Raw genomic sequence first — 19,031 nt, forward strand, 5'->3', positions numbered from 1 at the left:
TCTGTACGTTACCGTCCTGATGAAGTGTGAGAGCAACTGGTTCTCCAGCACGTCAAAGACAACATCCCTGCCGGTCTGGACCCTCACCGGTACACTCTCAGAACCTACAGATCCACAGAGGATGTCATATCTACTGCCCTCCCCTCCGTCTGCACAGCTGGAGAACAAGAACAGCTGCATCAGGATGTTTGTTGACTTCAGCTCAGCTGATTGGAAAAGTCAGGACTGCAGTGTGAGACATCAGGAGACTGTCCAGTGAAGCGTGAGGACCACAGACCATCACGGACGGCATCATAAACAACGATGACAGTTCAGATCAGGAGGAAACGAACAGAGAACCAAAACCAAACAGCCCGTCCACATGAGTGGAGCTGAGGCGGAGCAGCTGGACACTCTGAGGTTCTGGGATCATCACACATCAGCACCCTGGTTAACACAGCACAGAAGGATCTACTTCCTGCAGAACCTCGCCAAGTTCTGGTCAACTTTGAGAGGAACAGTAGAAAACATCTGGAAACATCTCACAGCTCTGCAGCAGGTGATTAGAATCTTCTCCCTGCTGCCGTCTGACAACAGATACAGAAGTATCTGCTGTCAGAGCAGCTTCAGTCCTCAGGCTGAGACTCTGAGCTCATCGTCCACCATGAAGAGAAGCTGAACATTAATACTGTGGAGTACAAAGCTACAGCTAGCAGCTGGTTAGCTCATCCCAGCTAGCCCAGCTGAGTCACAGCCACATGTTCCACTCTGTTCAGCGTCCACATACTTTCGTCCACGTGGTGCGGCGATGAAGACAGACAGTTTATTGCTGCTGATGGTCCCTGAGCATCATGGGAAACATTTGGACTCGATCCAGATCACCATTACTTTAATCATTAATCAGGTCTGACACACACACACACACACACACACACACACTCTGAGTTCATCTGTACTTACAGAGCTGCTTCCTGTACTTTATGACCACTGACACACCGCAACACACACACACACACACACACACGCACACACGCACACACGCACACACACACACACACACACTGCCGGTAACCGTGGAGTCTTCAGTTCTTGTTGTTTCCTGTCTGATCTCTCCATCAGTCATTATCTCTTCATCCCTCCATCTCTTCCTCCTCTCCTCCACTTCATCGCCTTCTCTTTCACAATAAAAGTCTCTCTTCCTGTCCTTCTCCGTCCTCTTCATCTGCTCCTCAGTTCTGATTCTGACAGATTGATCTGTTCATCAATAACTGATGATTTCATCTCTCTGTAGATAATGAATGAAGTCTTCTGTCGTGTCCTCCAGCTGCTGTTTACAAAATTATAATTACAGACAGAGCTGACAGATGATTATTAACTGTGACGTCAACAATCCGACAGGTCCAGTCTGGATCCTCCTCAACCCTCTCCTCCTTCACCAAGAGTTTAGTGTCTGAAGCGTCTCAACGGGGACGTCGTCTTTGTTGCCCTTTTTTACCTACATCCCCCTTTTTGAACCTGCCGTCCCCTTTTCTTTGACTAATTGCAGAGTTTTGAGACGAGCCCTGGGTCTCTTACATTGCCATATATATCCTGATAGCATTTTGACCCATTCATCAAATTGGTTTTGGGTGTCAGCTATTGGTAGAGTCTGGAATAAATATAACAGGGTAATATATTCATTTTAATGGATTCCACTCTCGAGCTGAGACTGCAGAAAGGAATTAGCTTCCATCTTGTGATGTCTTCCTTGATTTTTAAATCAAGTAGTTGCATTCTGATCACTTTGCCAGGTCGTTTGGTATATTGATGCGCAAATACTTGAAGGACTCTGTTTGCCATCCCAGGGGGTACCTGCTTGTAATTTCACCCGGTGGGTTGTAGTTGTATGAAAGGAATTGGGTTTTACTTATGTTGATCTTGTATCCTGATAGTCGACCGTGTTGTTCAGATGATTGCATCGATTTATGTAGACAGTATGTCGGTTGTCCCAGGTAGATCAAGATGTCGTCTGCATAACATGCCAATGTGTGCTCTGTCCCTTTGATAGTGATTCCCCTGATATCTTTGTTTGTCTGATGTACCGAGCTAATGGTTCCAAATATAATGTGAAGAGTAGCGGTGGCCATGCACAACCCTGTCTCGACCCTCTCCAGGGTAAAACTGTTTGATAAATATCCATTGATTTTAATCCTAGCAGTGGGATAATTGTGTCATGTGAACCATATCTATGTAGAACTCTTCCAACTAACTGAATCAAATGTCTTTTCTGCATCCACGCTCACTATCGCCTTAATTGATTTTTTTGTATATGATCCATAATGTGTAACGTCCTTCGTATATTGTCTTGTGTTTGGCGTTGTTGTATAAAACCTGTCTGATCATTATGTATCAGTTCGGGTAGAACCCCCCGAATCGTTTGGCCATGATGGAGGTAAATGATCTATAATCTCTATTCGTCTGAATGACCCACTTCAGTTCTGTTGGCTCACCTTCAGTTCTGTTAGCTCATCTTCAGTTCTGTTGGCTCACCTTCAGTTCTGTTGGTTCACCTTCAGTTCTGTTAGCTCACCTTCAGTTCTGTTAGCTCACCTTCAGTTCTGTTGGCTCACCTTCAGTTCTGTTAGCTCACCTTCAGTTCTGTTGGTTCACATTCAGTTCTGTTGGTTCACCTTCAGTTCTGTTGGCTCACCTTCAGTTCTGTTAGCTCACCTTCAGTTCTGTTGGTTCACCTTCAGTTCTGTTAGTTCACCTTCAGTTCTGTTGGCTCACCTTCAGTTCTGTTAGCTCACCTTCAGTTCTGTTGGTTCACATTCAGTTCTGTTGGTTCACCTTCAGTTCTGTTGGCTCACCTTCAGTTCTGTTGGTTCACCTTTAGTTCTGTTGGCTCACCTTCAGTTCTGTTAGCTCACCTTCAGTTCTGTTGGTTCACCTTCAGTTCTGTTAGCTCACCTTCAGTTCTGTTGGTTCACATTCAGTTCTGTTGGTTCACCTTCAGTTCTGTTAGTTCACCTTCAGTTCTGTTGGTTCACCTTCAGTTCTGTTGGCTCACCTTCAGTTCTGTTGGTTCACCTTCAGTTCTGTTGGCTCACCTTCAGTTCTGTCACCAGTCAGCGTTATGTTTCCCTCTGGGACTCGTGAATATAGAGTTTTGTAAAACACTTCAAAGGATTCTTAAATTTCACTCAGTTTATTCTCATTAACTTTTGTTGTCGGATCAATAATTTTAGTATTTGAGTTGTAGTTTCTTCTACAGTGCATCCGGAAAGTATTCACAGCGCTTCACTTTTTCCACATTTTGTTGTGTTACAGCCTTTTTCCAAAATGTATTAAATTATTTTTTCCACAATATTCTACACACAATACCCCATAATGACAACGTGAAAGAAGTTTGTTTGAAATTTTTGCAACTTTATTAAAAACGAAGTACGAAAATATACCATGTACATAAGTATTCACAGCCTTTGCTTAATACTTTGTTGAAGCACCTTTGGCACCAATTACAGCCTCAAGTCTTTTTGAGTATGATGCTACAAGGCTGGCACAAGTATCTTTGGGCAGTTTCTCCCATTCTTCTCTGCAGGACCTCTCCAGCTCCATCAGGTTGGATGGGGTGCGTCGGTGCACAGCCATTTTCAGATCTCTCCAGAGATGTTCAATCGGGTTCAAGTCTGGGCTCTGGCTGGGCCACTCGAGGACATTCACAGTCGTCCTGTAGCCACTTCTTTGTTATCTTGGCAGTGTGCTTTGAGCAGCACCTGGTTTCCTCCAGACATGACGCTTGACATTCAGGCCAAAGAGTTCAAGCTTTGTTTCATCAGACCAGAGAATTTTGTTTCTCCTGGTCTGAGAGTCCTTCAGGTGCCTTCTACTGAGGAGTGGCTTCCCGTCTGGCCAGTCTACCATACAGGCCTGATTAGTGGAGTGCTGCAGAGATGGTTGTCCTTCTGGAAGGTTCTCCTCTCTCCACAGAGAAACGCTGGAGCTCTGTCAGAGTGACCATCGGGTTCTTGGTCACCTCCCTGACTAAGGCCCTTCTCCCCTGATTGCTCAGTTTGGCCGGGCAGCCAGCTCTAAGAAGAGTCCTGGTGGCTCCAGCTCTAAGAAGAGTCCTGGTGGCTCCAGCTGTAAGAAGAGTCCAGGTGGCTCCAGCTGTAAGAAGAGTCCTGGTGGCTCCAGCTCTAAGAAGAGTCCTGGTGGCTCCAGCTGTAAGAAGAGTCCAGGTGGCTCCAGCTCTAAGAAGAGTCCAGGTGGCTCCAGCTCTAAGAAGAGTCCAGGTGGCTCCAGCTCTAAGAAGAGTCCTGGTGGCTCCAGCTCTAAGAAGAGTCCAGGTGGCTCCAGCTGTAAGAAGAGTCCAGGTGGCTCCAGCTGTAAGAAGAGTCCAGGTGGCTCCAGCTCTAACAAGAGTCCTGGTGGCTCCAGCTCTAACAAGAGTCCTGGTGGCTCCAGCTCTAAGAAGAGTCCTGGTGGCTCCAGCTCTAAGAAGAGTCCAGGTGGCTCCAGCTGTAAGAAGAGTCCAGGTGGCTCCAGCTCTAAGAAGAGTCCTGGTGGCTCCAGCTCTAACAAGAGTCCTGGTGGCTCCAGCTCTAAGAAGAGTCCAGGTGGCTCCAGCTCTAAGAAGAGTCCTGGTGGCTCCAGCTCTAAGAAGAGTCCTGGTGGCTCCAGCTCTAAGAAGAGTCCAGGTGGCTCCAGCTCTAAGAAGAGTTCTGGTGGCTCCAAACTTCTTCCATTTACGGATGATGGAGGCCACTGTGCTCATTGGGACCTTCAATGCTGCAGACATTTTTCTGTACCCTTCCCCAGATCTGTGTCTCGATACAGACCTGTCTCGGAGGTCTACAGGACTTCATGTCTTGGTTTGTGCTCTGACATGTACTGTCAACTGTGGGACCTTATGTAGACAGGTGTGTGCCTCTCTAAATCATGTCCAATCAACTGAATCTACCACAGGTGGACTCCAATCAAGTTGTAGAAACATCGCAAGTTGTTATTAAATGTTATTAAATAGTCTGTTCTTGTAAACGGGCAGCGGAGGGCAGAGAGTCTGTTGGGAAAAGGTCATGAGTCTTTCTACTGGAAGAGTCGAGCTTTGGTTGCAAATGTATATTTAAATCTCCTCTAATATCAGAAGACCTTCTGCTTCTGTTACCGTGATATTAGTGATTTTCTGAAAGAAATGAAATTCACTTCCTGGGGGTTCATATGCATTCAATAAAGTAACTGAGTACATCTATGTTCCCCCTTAGTAAAATAAATCTGCCGTCCTGATCCTCCATTTCAAATACTCTTTCAAAATGTAGCTTGCTTGAGATGAGAATGGCGACTCGTCTCCATCTCCTGCTGGGGACCAGAGAAGGTGCAGTATTCAGCTGGTTTCAGGTTTTGGTCGTCTCGCCTGTTAGAAAATTAACAAATCACTGACTCGAATAGACGATTATTTATTATTATTAATGAGTCAATTATTATAATTGTATTTCATTAAGTTTCGGTTCAATCGTTAAAATTGTTTTTAAAAAAACTAATACAAACTGTTCATTTACTGATATTTAGAGATTTAAACACTTAAAAACCCAAAAGACCCAAAAAAGATCTTTTATATTTGGTGATACTGTGAGCAGAGTTATGATCCATCTTTATCTTTTAGTCATATCGAATGTCTCTGATATGTCACAAGCTGCAGCACTGCTTGTGACATACAAATCTTTTCATGCTACCTAATACTTTTACTCCATTACAGCTCAGCTTTAGTTACTTTACAAACGAAGGTTTTTACACACAGGCAGCTGGTTTCAGATCTGCTGCTTCTCTGAATCATCTCAATCATTTCTTTGTAATAATGTTGAAGTTTGGATTCAGGATGCAAAAACATTTTTCTCCAATCAATCGATTATCAGTTAATCATTAATAATATATGAAATATGTTGGAGGTTTACAATCAGAATGAATATGTGAGGTTATCTGAATCATAAATTAATAACAGAATGACTTAATTTAAACGACAGAGCTTTAAACAACATCCAGCTCGTGCTGACAAACTGAAACAATCTGCTTCTGTTAATTAAATAAAATCTCACATCAGTATTTTAGATTTTATTTTGATAAATTATTAAGTGTTTGTGTTTTGTATCAGGATACTTTCTGCTTCATCTGAACCTCTGATGGAGGTTAATACATTTTTAATGGGTTAAATTCTCAGTGGTGATTAATCATTAATTATTAACAGTCTGGACTAAACAAACAATGTGAACGTGTCGTCAGAGTCAGAACATCATCCTGATTTTACATGAATCACTGAGTCACAATCATCTGATGAAGTCAGATTACTGACTGTAATAGAGTATTTGTACACTGTGGTATGAGTAGTCTCTCCTTTAAGACTTCCTTAACCTGTCAATCAAACTCATCATCAATTAGTGCAGCTCCATCAGTGCTGATCAGTCGGACTGAACTGAACTCACCGACTGGTTTCAGAACCAGACAGAATATTAAACTGATATCTGTTTGATTTATTATCAATAAAACGTGCTCTGATGATTGGCACATTGATGTGAACTGAAGTCTGTTAAATGACAGTAAAACTGTGTCAACAGACATTTTATGAGTGAAGTCTGTGACGTTTACAACACAACAAGGGATCAGATATCAACGCTCAGCATTTTATCTTACAACTACTGAAGGATTTTATTGTTTCTATATTTGCTCTCGTGCTTTGGTTGTATTTGAATGTACCGGCTGCTATGAGTGGGATTAATAAAGTTATTAATCTGTTTTATTATAACTGTGTAACAGCTCCTGTGTGATTATTCTTTAATATCTTTGGATTTGAACAAAATCAAAATGATCTTTTTAACATTTTGTTACATTTGATTGTGATGAATTTACAGTTTGTTATAAATATGAGTTTAATGTTTCCAACATGTTTAAATACTGAATAATCCTGGTGGATAAAAGCTGTGAGCAGGTGACTCCGCGTCCTGTTCTTCACACTGAGGTCCTCTGATGATGAAGATGATGAAGATGATGCTGGTGAGGAGGAGCGGTGAGAAAAGAAGAGAGGGAGGTTTGATTCTGACAGCTGACAGCTGACAGCTTGTCTCCTCTCCGCCGGCTGATGATCATTAAAAGGCTTTTTAAAGGAGGATTATTAGCGTCTGTCCGGCCGCATGAATACTAATGAGGCGCAGCGCAGCGTTAATCATGTTAGCGGAACAATATCAGTGCGCCATTTGGGCTCATTCCCACCAACACCTCCTCCTTCACCTCCTCTCCGTCCTCCGCTCATACACCACCCTCTCCTCTCCTCTCCTCTCCTCTCCTCTCCCCTTCTCTCCTCTCCTCTCTCCTCCTCTCCTCTCCCCTTCTCTCCTCTCCTCTCTCCTCTCCTCTCTCCTCCTCTCCTCTCCTCCTCTCCTCTCCTCTCCTCTCCCCTTCTCTCCTCTCCTCTCCTCTCCTCTCCTCCTCTCCTCTCCTCTCCTCTCTCCTCCTCTCCTCTCCTCTCCTCTCCTCTCCTCTCCTCTTCTCTCCTCTCCTCCTCCTCTCCTCTCTCCTCCTCTCCTCTCCTCTCCTCTCCTCTCCTCTCCTCCTCCCCTCTCCTCTCCTCTCCTCTCCTCTCCTCTCCTCTCCTCTCCTCCTCTCCTCTCTCCTCCTCTCCTCTCCTCTCCTCCTCTCCTCTCTCCTCCTCTCCTCTCCTCCTCTCCTCTCCTCTCCTCTCCTCTCCTCTCCTCTCCTCTCCTCCTCTCCTCTCTCCTCCTCTCCTCTTCTCTCCCCTTCTCTCCTCTCCTCTCCTCTCCTTCTCTCCTCTCCTCTCCTCTCCTCTCCTCTCTCGCTTGTCTTTACGCGTGCCAGTCACCTGCCGCTCCCTCCGCCTCCTGACTTCCCGTCGTCTTTTCGGGACTAAAGTGGTTTCTTATTGGCTGCATGGAGCGGGTATAAAGGCGGAGAGGACACCGGGACACACTCACTGAGGGCTTTTTGTTGTAAAAAGCTCATTAAAGCGTGTCCTCCTTCAATAAAGACGCGGCTCTCCATTAATAAACTCCCGCTCGGCCCGCGTGCGTGGCGGCTGCAGCCAAACTCTCCTCCAAAAGAAAGAAAGAGACAAAAAAAAGAAGAAGAGAAAAAAAAGAAAATCCCGCGTTCATTGAGTCAAATCAATTGAAAAACATTTGCAAATCTGCCATTATTCCCGGATTTTCTCTCCTTTTCTTCTCCTCTGTCCGCCGGGACAAAAGCGCGCAGCCTCCGTGTTTGGCACCGAGCCGTTACGCACGGAGCTCCGGGGAGCGCGGCGGGGGAGGGCCGGGCCTGAAGCCCCCGGAGGAGAGCAGAGAGCCGGGTGGAAATCTCACCGAGCCGCCTGAAGCTTCTGAAGCCGGCAGAGGTGCGCTGAAGGCCGGCGGAGGGAAGAAGAAGAAGAAGAACCAGAACCTGAACCAGAACCAGAACCGTGTCAGAGGAAAAATCATGACAACTAAATTCATCCAAAATTATAAGAAATATAAATTTAAATGTTTTATGTACTGACAGGTTTTATATTAAATATAATAATAATACCATTTTATTAGAAAAATGGAAAAATGACGGGAAAACACAAGAATAAACACTTTAATACACATTTTATATTTAATATCCCGCAAATAGCTTCACGTCCTCCAACCCTTTCTCTCCGTCTGATAAATATTTCTCAGCTTCTAAAAATCATCAGAACAAAAAAACAAAACATGAAACATTTCTCAGGATCTTTAAATCTCAGCAGAACTCCAGCTTCTGCTCTCGGCTCGGGTTTTCTTTTATTTCTTCTCGATTCTTTGATCTTTTTTTTCCGAGATTTTATTTGTTTGCGTGCAAAACATTTAGAAAATCATCGAAACCAAATTAAATCCATTCTGATGTTTCAACCGACAGACTGACGACAATACAATGTGTGTGTGTGTGTGTGTGTGTGTGTGTGTGTGTGTGTGTGTCGCGCTCACGAGTGTCGACAATAAATGTTTAAAAGCTCATAAATACAGATCAGAGTGAAAGAGAGAATAATAATCCTGTTGAGAGACGACAGGGGGGAGGAGGAGGAGGAGGGTGAATGGAGGGATGAAGAAAGCAGCTGTTGTCTTGGTAATCTGTCCTCTAATCTGTTTTCCTGCTCTGTCACTCACACTGCTGCACACCTCCTCCTCCTCCTCCTGCTCCTCCTCCTCCTCTGCTCACATTCCACTGCTGGAGATTTGAATCTTTTTTTTAAAAATTTAGAAAAATAGAGAAAACAGACAAAAAGTAAATGTGTCTAACTGCACTATTTATCTCACTCACTTATTTACGAGACCCAAAAAACAAGAGGTGTCCACATATTTTTGTCCACTTTGTGTCAGACTCTGTTCAGCTCTTTATGTTTTATAATTTCAGTCTTTTCTGTTTGCAGGTTAAGACGAGAGAAAGTGACAGAGAGGCCTCGACTCTCTTTCTGCCTCTTGTGAGCAGATATCAACTTTCTGTCTGAAGAAAGAGTCAGGAGGCCCGGTAACAGTCAGACCCACTGAACCATCTGGTGCATCTGAAGCTGTCAGACAATACACTACAATACACTACAATAAACTACAATACACTACAGTACACTACAATACACTACAATACATTACAATACACTACAATAAACTACAATACACTACAATACACTACAATAAACTACAATAAACTACAATACACTACAATACACTACAATACGCTACAATACACTACAATACACTACAATACACTACAATAAACTACAATACACTACAATACGCTACAATACACTACAATACACTACAATAAACTACAATACACTACAATAAACTACAATACACTACAATGCACTACAATACACTACAATAAACTACAATACACTACAATAAACTACAATACACTACAATGCACTACAATAAACTACAATACACTACAATGCACTACAATAAACTACAATACACTACAATACACTACAATAAACTACAATACACTACAATACACTACAATAAACTACAATACACTACAATGCACTACAATAAACTACAATACACTACAATACACTACAATAAACTACAATACACTACAATACACTACAATAAACTACAATACACTACAATACACTACAATACACTACAATAAACTACAATACACTACAATAAACTACAATACGCTACAATACACTACAATACACTACAATAAACTACAATACACTACAATACACTACAATATACAATAAACTACAATACGCTACAATAAACTACAATACGCTACAATACACTACAATAAACTACAATACACTACAATAAACTACAATACGCTACAATACACTACAATACACTACAATAAACTACAATACACTACAATATACTACAATACACTACAATACATTACAATACGCTACAATAAACTACAATACACTACAATGCATTACAATAAACTACAATACACTACAATAAACTACAATACACTACAATAAACTACAATACACTACAATACATTACAATACGCTACAATAAACTACAATACACTACAATACATTACAATAAACTACAATACGCTACAATACACTACAATACGCTACAATACGCTACAATACACTACAATAAACTACAATACACTACAATACACTACAATAAACTACAATACACTACAATACACTACAATAAACTACAATACGCTACAATACACTACAATACATTACAATAAACTACAATACGCTACAATACACTACAATACGCTACAATACACTACAATAAACTACAATACACTACAATACACTACAATAAACTACAATACGCTAAATACACTACAATACGCTACAATACGCTACAATACACTACAATAAACTACAATACACTACAATAAACTACAATACACTACAATAAACTACAATACGCTACAATACACTACAATAAACTACAATACACTACAATATACTACAATACACTACAATACATTACAATACGCTACAATAAACTACAATACACTACAATACATTACAATAAACTACAATGCACTACAATACACTACAATAAACTACAATACGCTACAATACACTACAATACGCTACAATACACTACAATACACTACAATAAACTACAATACACTACAATACACTACAATAAACTACAATACGCTAAATACACTACAATACGCTACAATACGCTACAATACACTACAATAAACTAAAAATACACTACAATACACTACAATACGCTACAATACACTACAATAAACTACAATACACTACAATACTCTACAATATACGACAATAACCGACAATAAACTACAATACGCTACAATACACTACAATACACGACAATACGCTACAATACACTACAATAAACTACAATACACTACAATACGCTACAATAAACTACAATACACGACAATAAACTACAATACGCTACAATAAGCTACAATACACTACAATATACGACAATAACCGACAATACACTACAATACTCTACAATAACCGACAATACACTACAATAAACTTCAATAACCGACAATAACCGACAATACACTACAATACTCTACAATAACCGACAATACATTACAATACACTACAATACATAACAATACACGACAATACACGACAATACACGACAATAACCGTCAATAAACTACAATACACTACAATACACTACAAAAAAACTACAATACGCTACAATAAACTACAATACACTACAATACACGACAATTACCGACAATACACTACAATACACTACAATACACAACAATAAACTACAGTACACGACAATACACGACAATACACTACAATACGCTATTATACACTACAATACACAACAATAACCGACAATACACTACAATACACTACAATAACCGACAATACACTACAATACACTACAATACACAACAATACACAACAACAAACTACAATACGCTACAATACACTACAATACACAACAATAAACTACAGTACACTACAATACACGACAATACACTACAATACGCTATTATACACTACTATACACTACAATAAACTACAATACACGACAATACACGACAATAAACTACAATACACTACAATACGCTACAATACACTACAATAAGCTACAATACACTACAATAAACTACAATAACCGACAATAACCGACAATAAACTACAATACACTACAATACGCTACAATACACTACAATACGCTACAATACACTACAATAAACTACAATACACAACAATACACAACAATAAACTACAGTACACTACAATACACGACAATACACTACAATACGCTATTATACACTACTATACACTACAATAAACTACAATACACGACAATACACGACAATAAACTACAATACACTACAATACGCTACAATACACTACAATACGCTACAATAAACTACAATAACCGACAATAACCGACAATAAACTACAATACACTACAATACGCTACAATACGCTACAATACACTACAATACGCTACAATACACTACAATAACCGACAATAAACTACAATACATTACAATAAACTACAATACACTACAATACGCTACAATACGCTACAATACACTACAATACGCTACAATACACTACAATAACCGACAATAAACTACAATACACTACAATACGCTACAATACGCTACAATACACTACAATACACTACAATAAACTACAATACACAACAATACACAACAAAACGGTACAAAAAGGTATAATACAGTACAGTAAGATGTGATGTGGAACAGTACGATGAGACTCGACACAACAGGACAATATGAAACGACACATAAGGCTCAGTGAGGTTTGTTTGATACGCCACATCATGGATCCTCCATGGTGCTGACACCAGATCCTTTAAAAGCAGAGGACTGAGTAGGACCACAGGAAACCTGCAGCATCCTGAACCAGGACCAGGACCAGGACCAGGACCAGGTCTCTAACTGCTGGTCTCAGGTCTGTTCTGCTGTTGTTTTCTCATTAAGTCCTAAGTGAGTGTTTCTATGGTGTCACGAGCCTGTGAACAGAGCCAGGACACACACACACACACACACACACACACACACACACACACACACACACTCCCTCCCTCCTCCCTCCCCCTCCCTCCCCCCTCTCTCTTTATAGACCTGTTGGAGGAGGTGATTACAGCTCATTACAGAGTGTATATAGACACACACACACACACACAGCAGCTCACACACACTTTTCACTCTTAAACTCGGAACACACAACCTGCAGACACACATCTGCCTCTGTACCAGAACCGATACCAGCGGTGGAGCTTGACTCGAGCTCCTCGGACCTTTAAACTCGTGTCCTCCTGCAGGACCTGGTCTCGCTCCGGTCCCCCTGACACCGGCTCCCGCTGCCTCCCGCCCCGCCATGGGCTCCGTGCTGCCCGGCTCGTCGCTGGGCCTGAAGCCGGGCTTCAAGCCGCAGCAGCCGCTGTCCCTCGCGGACATCATCACGTCGGACATCCTGCACAGCTTCCTGTACGGCCGCTGGAGGCACGTGCTGGGCGAGCAGCACCACCACCAGCACCAGCATCACCTGCAGCACGAGGACCGCACCGCCCCGAGCGCGAGCCCCAAGACCGCCTTCACCGCCGAGGTGCTCGCGCAGTCCTTCTCCGGAGGTCAGTGACGTCACTTCAATCATTCAATTACACTTAATGAACTTTTTAACTTAAATTGGTTTAATCTTAGTTTCACACACTGAAGCTCAGAGTTCAGGGATCGATGCAGTCTGATATGATCGATATTCAATATCCGGTCATTCAATGTCAAACTGCGCGGCTCGAGCCCGGTGCTGCAAAGTAACGAAGTACTTTTACTCTCCTGATATTTCCCTTTAAACCTCCGTCAGGTCAGAGATCAGTTTTAATTTGACAGAAATATTTTCTGCTTATTTTAATTAAAGACTTTTTACACACAGTCCTTCAAAATAAGAGTCATTGTTTTATCTTCAACTATCGATCAGCTCTAAGGATCAAACGATCATCTGATTACTTTATGATGATCCATTAATTAGCCTCTAATATTCTGCATAATGACACTTCTCATTTTAGTTCTTCTGCTGATTAAACTTTAGTATTTTGCTGATTATAATTTTAACTTTAACATGACGTCACGTCTCTGAATTCTTCTTGTTTCATTTCGTTCATAAAAAATCTCAGATTCAAACATGAAACCAGTCGAATTAAATTAAGACGATTTCAGGAATGAAACGGTTTTTATTTCGGAAACAACTCGAGATCTTAGTAATCGATCAACCCGATCAGCTCATTTTCACCTACAGTTTTACGTTTTGAGCGAAGTTTAAATTATTTTCTGAAGATAAAAAATGATTTTAATCCAGACACACAGTTAATCTGATCATTGTTCGTTAATTAACCTGATCAATAGCCGATCAGACTGTTTGGATGTGATCAGAATCTTTCCCGCCGCCGCCGCGAAACTCGACGTCCATCAAAAACCTGATGATTAGAATGAATCGATTAAAGATGCAGCCGCCAGCTGATCATTCGTTAATTCTTCGTGTTTCTGAAGTTAATAAATATTTTTTTATATATTTTCTGTTTCTCAAATATCCGGAGAAATAAACTGGAGCTTCTCTCGCGGCCTTTTCTCTCTCTGCCTTTAATTCACGTGTTTTTAATTTTAATTTAATGTTTCTGTTAAATTCGTTTCTGTTTTTGATAAAATTCGTTAGAAACAGTTTGAGAGGACCAGTGAGAGTCCGGACCGGTTCTCTTCAGCCTCCCGGTTCAGTTCTAGCGGATTATTTCTGGTTCATTTTCCTCCGCAGGAATTTAAATCTGGTCTTCTCGTCGTCGTGTGAACTGACCGCCTCCGCGCGCTCCACGTCCTCCTGGTGGCACTTATGACGGCCGTCCTTTCTTCTTCTGTGGTTTTAAAGCGGATAATCTTCACACTTTGTCTCCGCTCCTTTATGTCACGGCCGCTTTCACGCTTCGTCCGGAGCGTGAAACAGCTCGTGACGTTTCTTCTCTTCCTCTTTACATTTTACTTTCATTTCATGTCGTTCATTGCTTTTTCATTCCGTCTCGTGAACTTTCTCTTTCTTCTCCTCGGAGCGCGCTCGCGGGTCCGGACCGGTCCGCTCGGCGGGCAGCAGCTGAGGAGTTGAACCTTTTTCTTCTGCTCGTTTCTTGCTGCTGTCGCTGTTAATGGGAAACTTCAGCTTTGCAGCATCTTGAACTTCATGACCTTTTTCATTAAAACTCAGAACAACTGCAGAATTAACATTTGTGTTAAATCTGCAAAAATCTAAATGGAGTTCAGTGTGTTGTTGTCGTCACTTTGATATTCTTGTTTTCTGATTTTAAGAAGAGAAAAAAAAATGTTTTAAAATGAACTGAATTTAAAACGATGCCGTGTTTTGTTGTTGTGTGTTCAGAGGTGCAGAAGTTGTCCAGTCTGGTTTTACCCAGCGAGGTGATCATCGCTCAGAGCTCAGTTCCAGGTAAACTGTCCACCTGTCTGTCTGAGGGTCGCTCTCCGTAATCACTTCATGATAAATGATGTGTGGCGTTCATGTTCTTGCCGTTAGTGTGACTTGTCATGGTGACATTTATCTGATGGTTTAGGAAGCGATTTGCAGCCGACGGTGAACTTAAACACAACACGCTGCAGACAACAAGGAGAGCAGACAAAGTCCCCAGACTCCCTTCACAAATGTGTCAGTTTAGTGAGTTGCTGAGTCGGAGACACTTTATAAACTGTGTGAAACTCTGTCTCTGACTCATTCTGACTGATTTTGTTTTCCCATCGTTTCCTTCATTCGTGTGTTTGATTGTTAAATTTCTGTCTTTTTATTGAGCATGAAAATTCAAACTAAATGTTCTGGACGGTCGTGTGGTCCAGAAAGATCCGGTGGAGTTTATAAAATATGTTTTTGCACACTGAGGTTGTAAACTCACTCAGCCTTTAAATGTATTGATCTACGTGTCCCTGTAAAGACTGATGAGTCATAAATAAATAATATTGATCAGCGGCCTGGAGCCTGACGACGCTACGAAGCAGTTTTCTGTTCAGTGTGTGTGTGTGTGTGTGTGTGTGTGTGTGTGTGTGTGTGTGTGTGTGTTGAGTCTATATGATCAGCAGGTGTGTGTGACAGCAGTGTCTTCTGTGTTTCAGGTGAAGGTTTGGGGATTTTCTCTAAAACGTGGATTAAAGCAGGAACAGAAATGGGCCCGTTCACCGGCCGCCTCATCTCACCTGAACACATCGACCTGTACAAGAACAACAACCTGATGTGGGAGGTGAGCAACCGCCGCCGCTCCATCACGCTAACATCACGCTACATCACGCTAACATCACGCTAACATCACGCTACATCACGCTAACATCACGCTCCATCACGCTAACATCACGCTAACATCACACTAACATCACGCTAACATCACGCTCCATCACGCTAACATCACGCTACATCACGCTAACATCACGCTAACATCACGCTAACATCACGCTAACATCACACTAACATCACGCTAACATCACGCTACATCACGCTAACATCACGCTACATCACGCTAACATCACGCTAACATCATGTTCATGTTCAGGCCCATAGGACAGACATTCACTGACTGACTGACTGACTGACTGACTGTCTGTCTGTCTGACTGACTGTCTGTCTGTCTGACTGTCTGTCTGTCTGTCTGTCTGTCTGTCTGACTGTCTGTCTGACTGTCTGTCTGTCTGTCTGACTGTCTGTCTGACTGTCTGTCTGTCTGTCTGTCTGTCTGTCTGTCTGACTGACTGTCTGTCTGTCTGTCTGTCTGTCTGTCTGTCTGTCTGACTGACTGTCTGTCTGTCTGTCTGTCTGTCTGACTGACTGTCTGTCTGTCTGACTGTCTGTCTGACTGACTGTCTGTCTGTCTGACTGTCTGTCTGACTGACTGTCTGTCTGTCTGTCTGTCTGACTGTCTGTCTGTCTGTCTGACTGTCTGTCTGTCTGTCTGTCTGTCTGACTGTCTGTCTGTCTGTCTGTCTGACTGACTGACTGTCTGTCTGTCTGTCTGACTGTCTGTCTGTCTGTCTGTCTGTCTGTCTGACTGACTGTCTGTCTGTCTGTCTGTCTGTCTGTCTGTCTGACTGACTGACTGACTGACTGTTTGTCTGACTGACTGACTGTCTGTCTGTCTGACTGTCTGTCTGTCTGACTGACTGTCTGTCTGTCTGTCTGACTGACTGACTGACTGACTGTTTGTCTGACTGTCTGCCTGACACTGAGCCGTGAGCGGACCAGCGGGGTGAATAAATGTCCTGGTTCTGTTGTGTAGATGTTTTCATGACGTATTTGAAAAACCACCAACAAACTGACAAAGTGAGTCGACCGGCTGACTGTGAAGACAGACAACTGGATTTGACGCCATGTTTCCCCCTCAGGTGTTTAACGAGGACGGGACGGTCCGGTATTTCATCGACGCCAGTCAGGAGGATCAGAGGAGCTGGATGACGTACATCAAGTGTGCGAGGAACGAGCAGGAGCAGAACCTGGAGGTGGTCCAGATCGGCAGCAGCATCTTCTACAAGGCTGTGGAGGTCAGTGAATGCATCACGTCCTCCTGCTGAGTCAGCAGATACGTTCATTAACTCCACTTCTCCCACTGAGCTGAAATAATAATAATAATAATAATAATAATAATGATGATGATCGTTGTGTGCAGCAGGAAATCAAGAAATTATGAAAATTAAATCTAAGTCAAACTTTTATACAGTAAATGAACTGAAGCAGCTGCAGTCATTTGACTTGTGATGATTAAAGAGTCTCCAGTTTTAAAACCATGTAAACAGTCACAAAGATAAAGAAGGAGAGTGTCTGAGCGGCTGCAGGAGGCGTTCAGGTGTGTGTCGCCCTCTGCTGGCTGACAGATGAAACAGAGTCTCCCTTCATGACTCATACATTCATATATGACTTTTATTTTGAAGGCACATGATTGACGTCCATGTTGTCCTCCTCAGACGATCCCTCCGGACCAGGAGCTGCTCGTCTGGTACGGAAACTCCCACAACACCTTCCTGGGAATCCCTGGAATTCCTGGAGGAGACGAGGAGCTCAGCAAGAAGAGCAAGACCGGTAAAGATGATTGATTATTGATTATTGATTATTGATGGGTCAGCTGGGTTAGCTGTCATCTCAGACAGTCTGACATGTGGCAGCTTTGAGCTTCTGTTCACAGACAACACACATTTTTTATCGTGACATTAGATGATAAACAACAGATCCGTCTGAGCTCTGAGCCGCTGGATCTGTGATCATTAACGTTTCTAGTTGATGAAACATGTTTGAACAGTCTGAATTATTCCTCCTCCTCCCAGATGAGTTCCACACCTGTGAGGGCTCCTCCTCCTCCTCCTCTTCCTCGTCCTCCTCCTCCTCTTCTTCCGCCTCCTCCAGTGTGGGTCGGATGCGTTGCGTCATCTGTCACCGTGGCTTCAACTCCCGCAGCAACCTGCGCTCACACATGCGGATCCACACGCTGGACAAACCGTTCGTCTGCCGCTTCTGCAACCGCCGCTTCAGCCAGTCGTCCACGCTGAGGAACCACGTCCGGCTGCACACCGGCGAGCGGCCCTACAAGTGCCACGTCTGCCAGTCTGCGTACTCGCAGCTAGCCGGGCTGCGGGCGCACCAGAAGAGCGCCAGGCACCGGCCCACCGGGGACGGCGGGGCGGCGGTGGGGAGCGTGGTGGTCCACGCCGCTCACTCACCTCCCCCTCACCCACCACAGCTGACCGCCATGCCTCACCCAGCATCACTGGTCCACCACATACCCACCATGGTGCTGTGAGGACAGACAGACACACAGACACACACACACACACACACACACACACACAGACACACACACACACACACACAGACACACACACACACACACAGACACACACACACACACACACACACACACACACAGACACACACACACACACACACACACACACACAGACACACACACAGACATGTTGAGTTGACCCAGGCAGCCTGGTGACCTCTGACCTCTGACCTGCTGCAGTGTAGTTTATATGGAGGACACACTTTGTGCTTCCTTCACTGT

General features: G+C 43.0%; 1 protein-coding gene across 1 annotated transcript; it reads left to right on the forward strand.

Annotated features, from left to right (window-relative positions):
• The first annotated feature begins 13,150 nt into the window (after positions 1 to 13,150).
• On the forward strand, positions 13,151 to 18,798 carry LOC311261087 (PR domain zinc finger protein 12-like). The gene is made up of 6 exons (XM_084359479.1): positions 13,151 to 13,577; positions 15,362 to 15,427; positions 16,102 to 16,226; positions 17,359 to 17,514; positions 17,935 to 18,049; positions 18,292 to 18,798. Exons 1-6 carry the CDS (start codon positions 13,325 to 13,327, stop codon positions 18,762 to 18,764), a joined length of 1,188 nt encoding a protein of 395 aa, XP_084215605.1. The 5' UTR covers positions 13,151 to 13,324; the 3' UTR covers positions 18,765 to 18,798.
• Positions 18,799 to 19,031: the final 233 nt, after the last annotated feature.

This window comes from Pagrus pagrus (genome assembly GCF_965226575.1).
Source record: "Pagrus pagrus genome assembly, chromosome: 8".
Classification (NCBI taxonomy): domain Eukaryota; kingdom Metazoa; phylum Chordata; class Actinopteri; order Spariformes; family Sparidae; genus Pagrus; species Pagrus pagrus.

Bases quoted from the DNA above. Each gene is read 5' to 3' on its own strand.
- LOC311261087 (XM_084359479.1), top strand. From the start codon at position 13,325: ATGGGCTCCGTGCTGCCCGGCTCGTCGCTGGGCCTGAAGCCGGGCTTC. The intron at 13,578-15,361 runs GTCAGTGACGTC...TTGTGTGTTCAG, and splicing joins CGCGCAGTCCTTCTCCGGAG to AGGTGCAGAAGTTGTCCAGT. The intron at 15,428-16,101 runs GTAAACTGTCCA...TCTGTGTTTCAG, and splicing joins CGCTCAGAGCTCAGTTCCAG to GTGAAGGTTTGGGGATTTTC.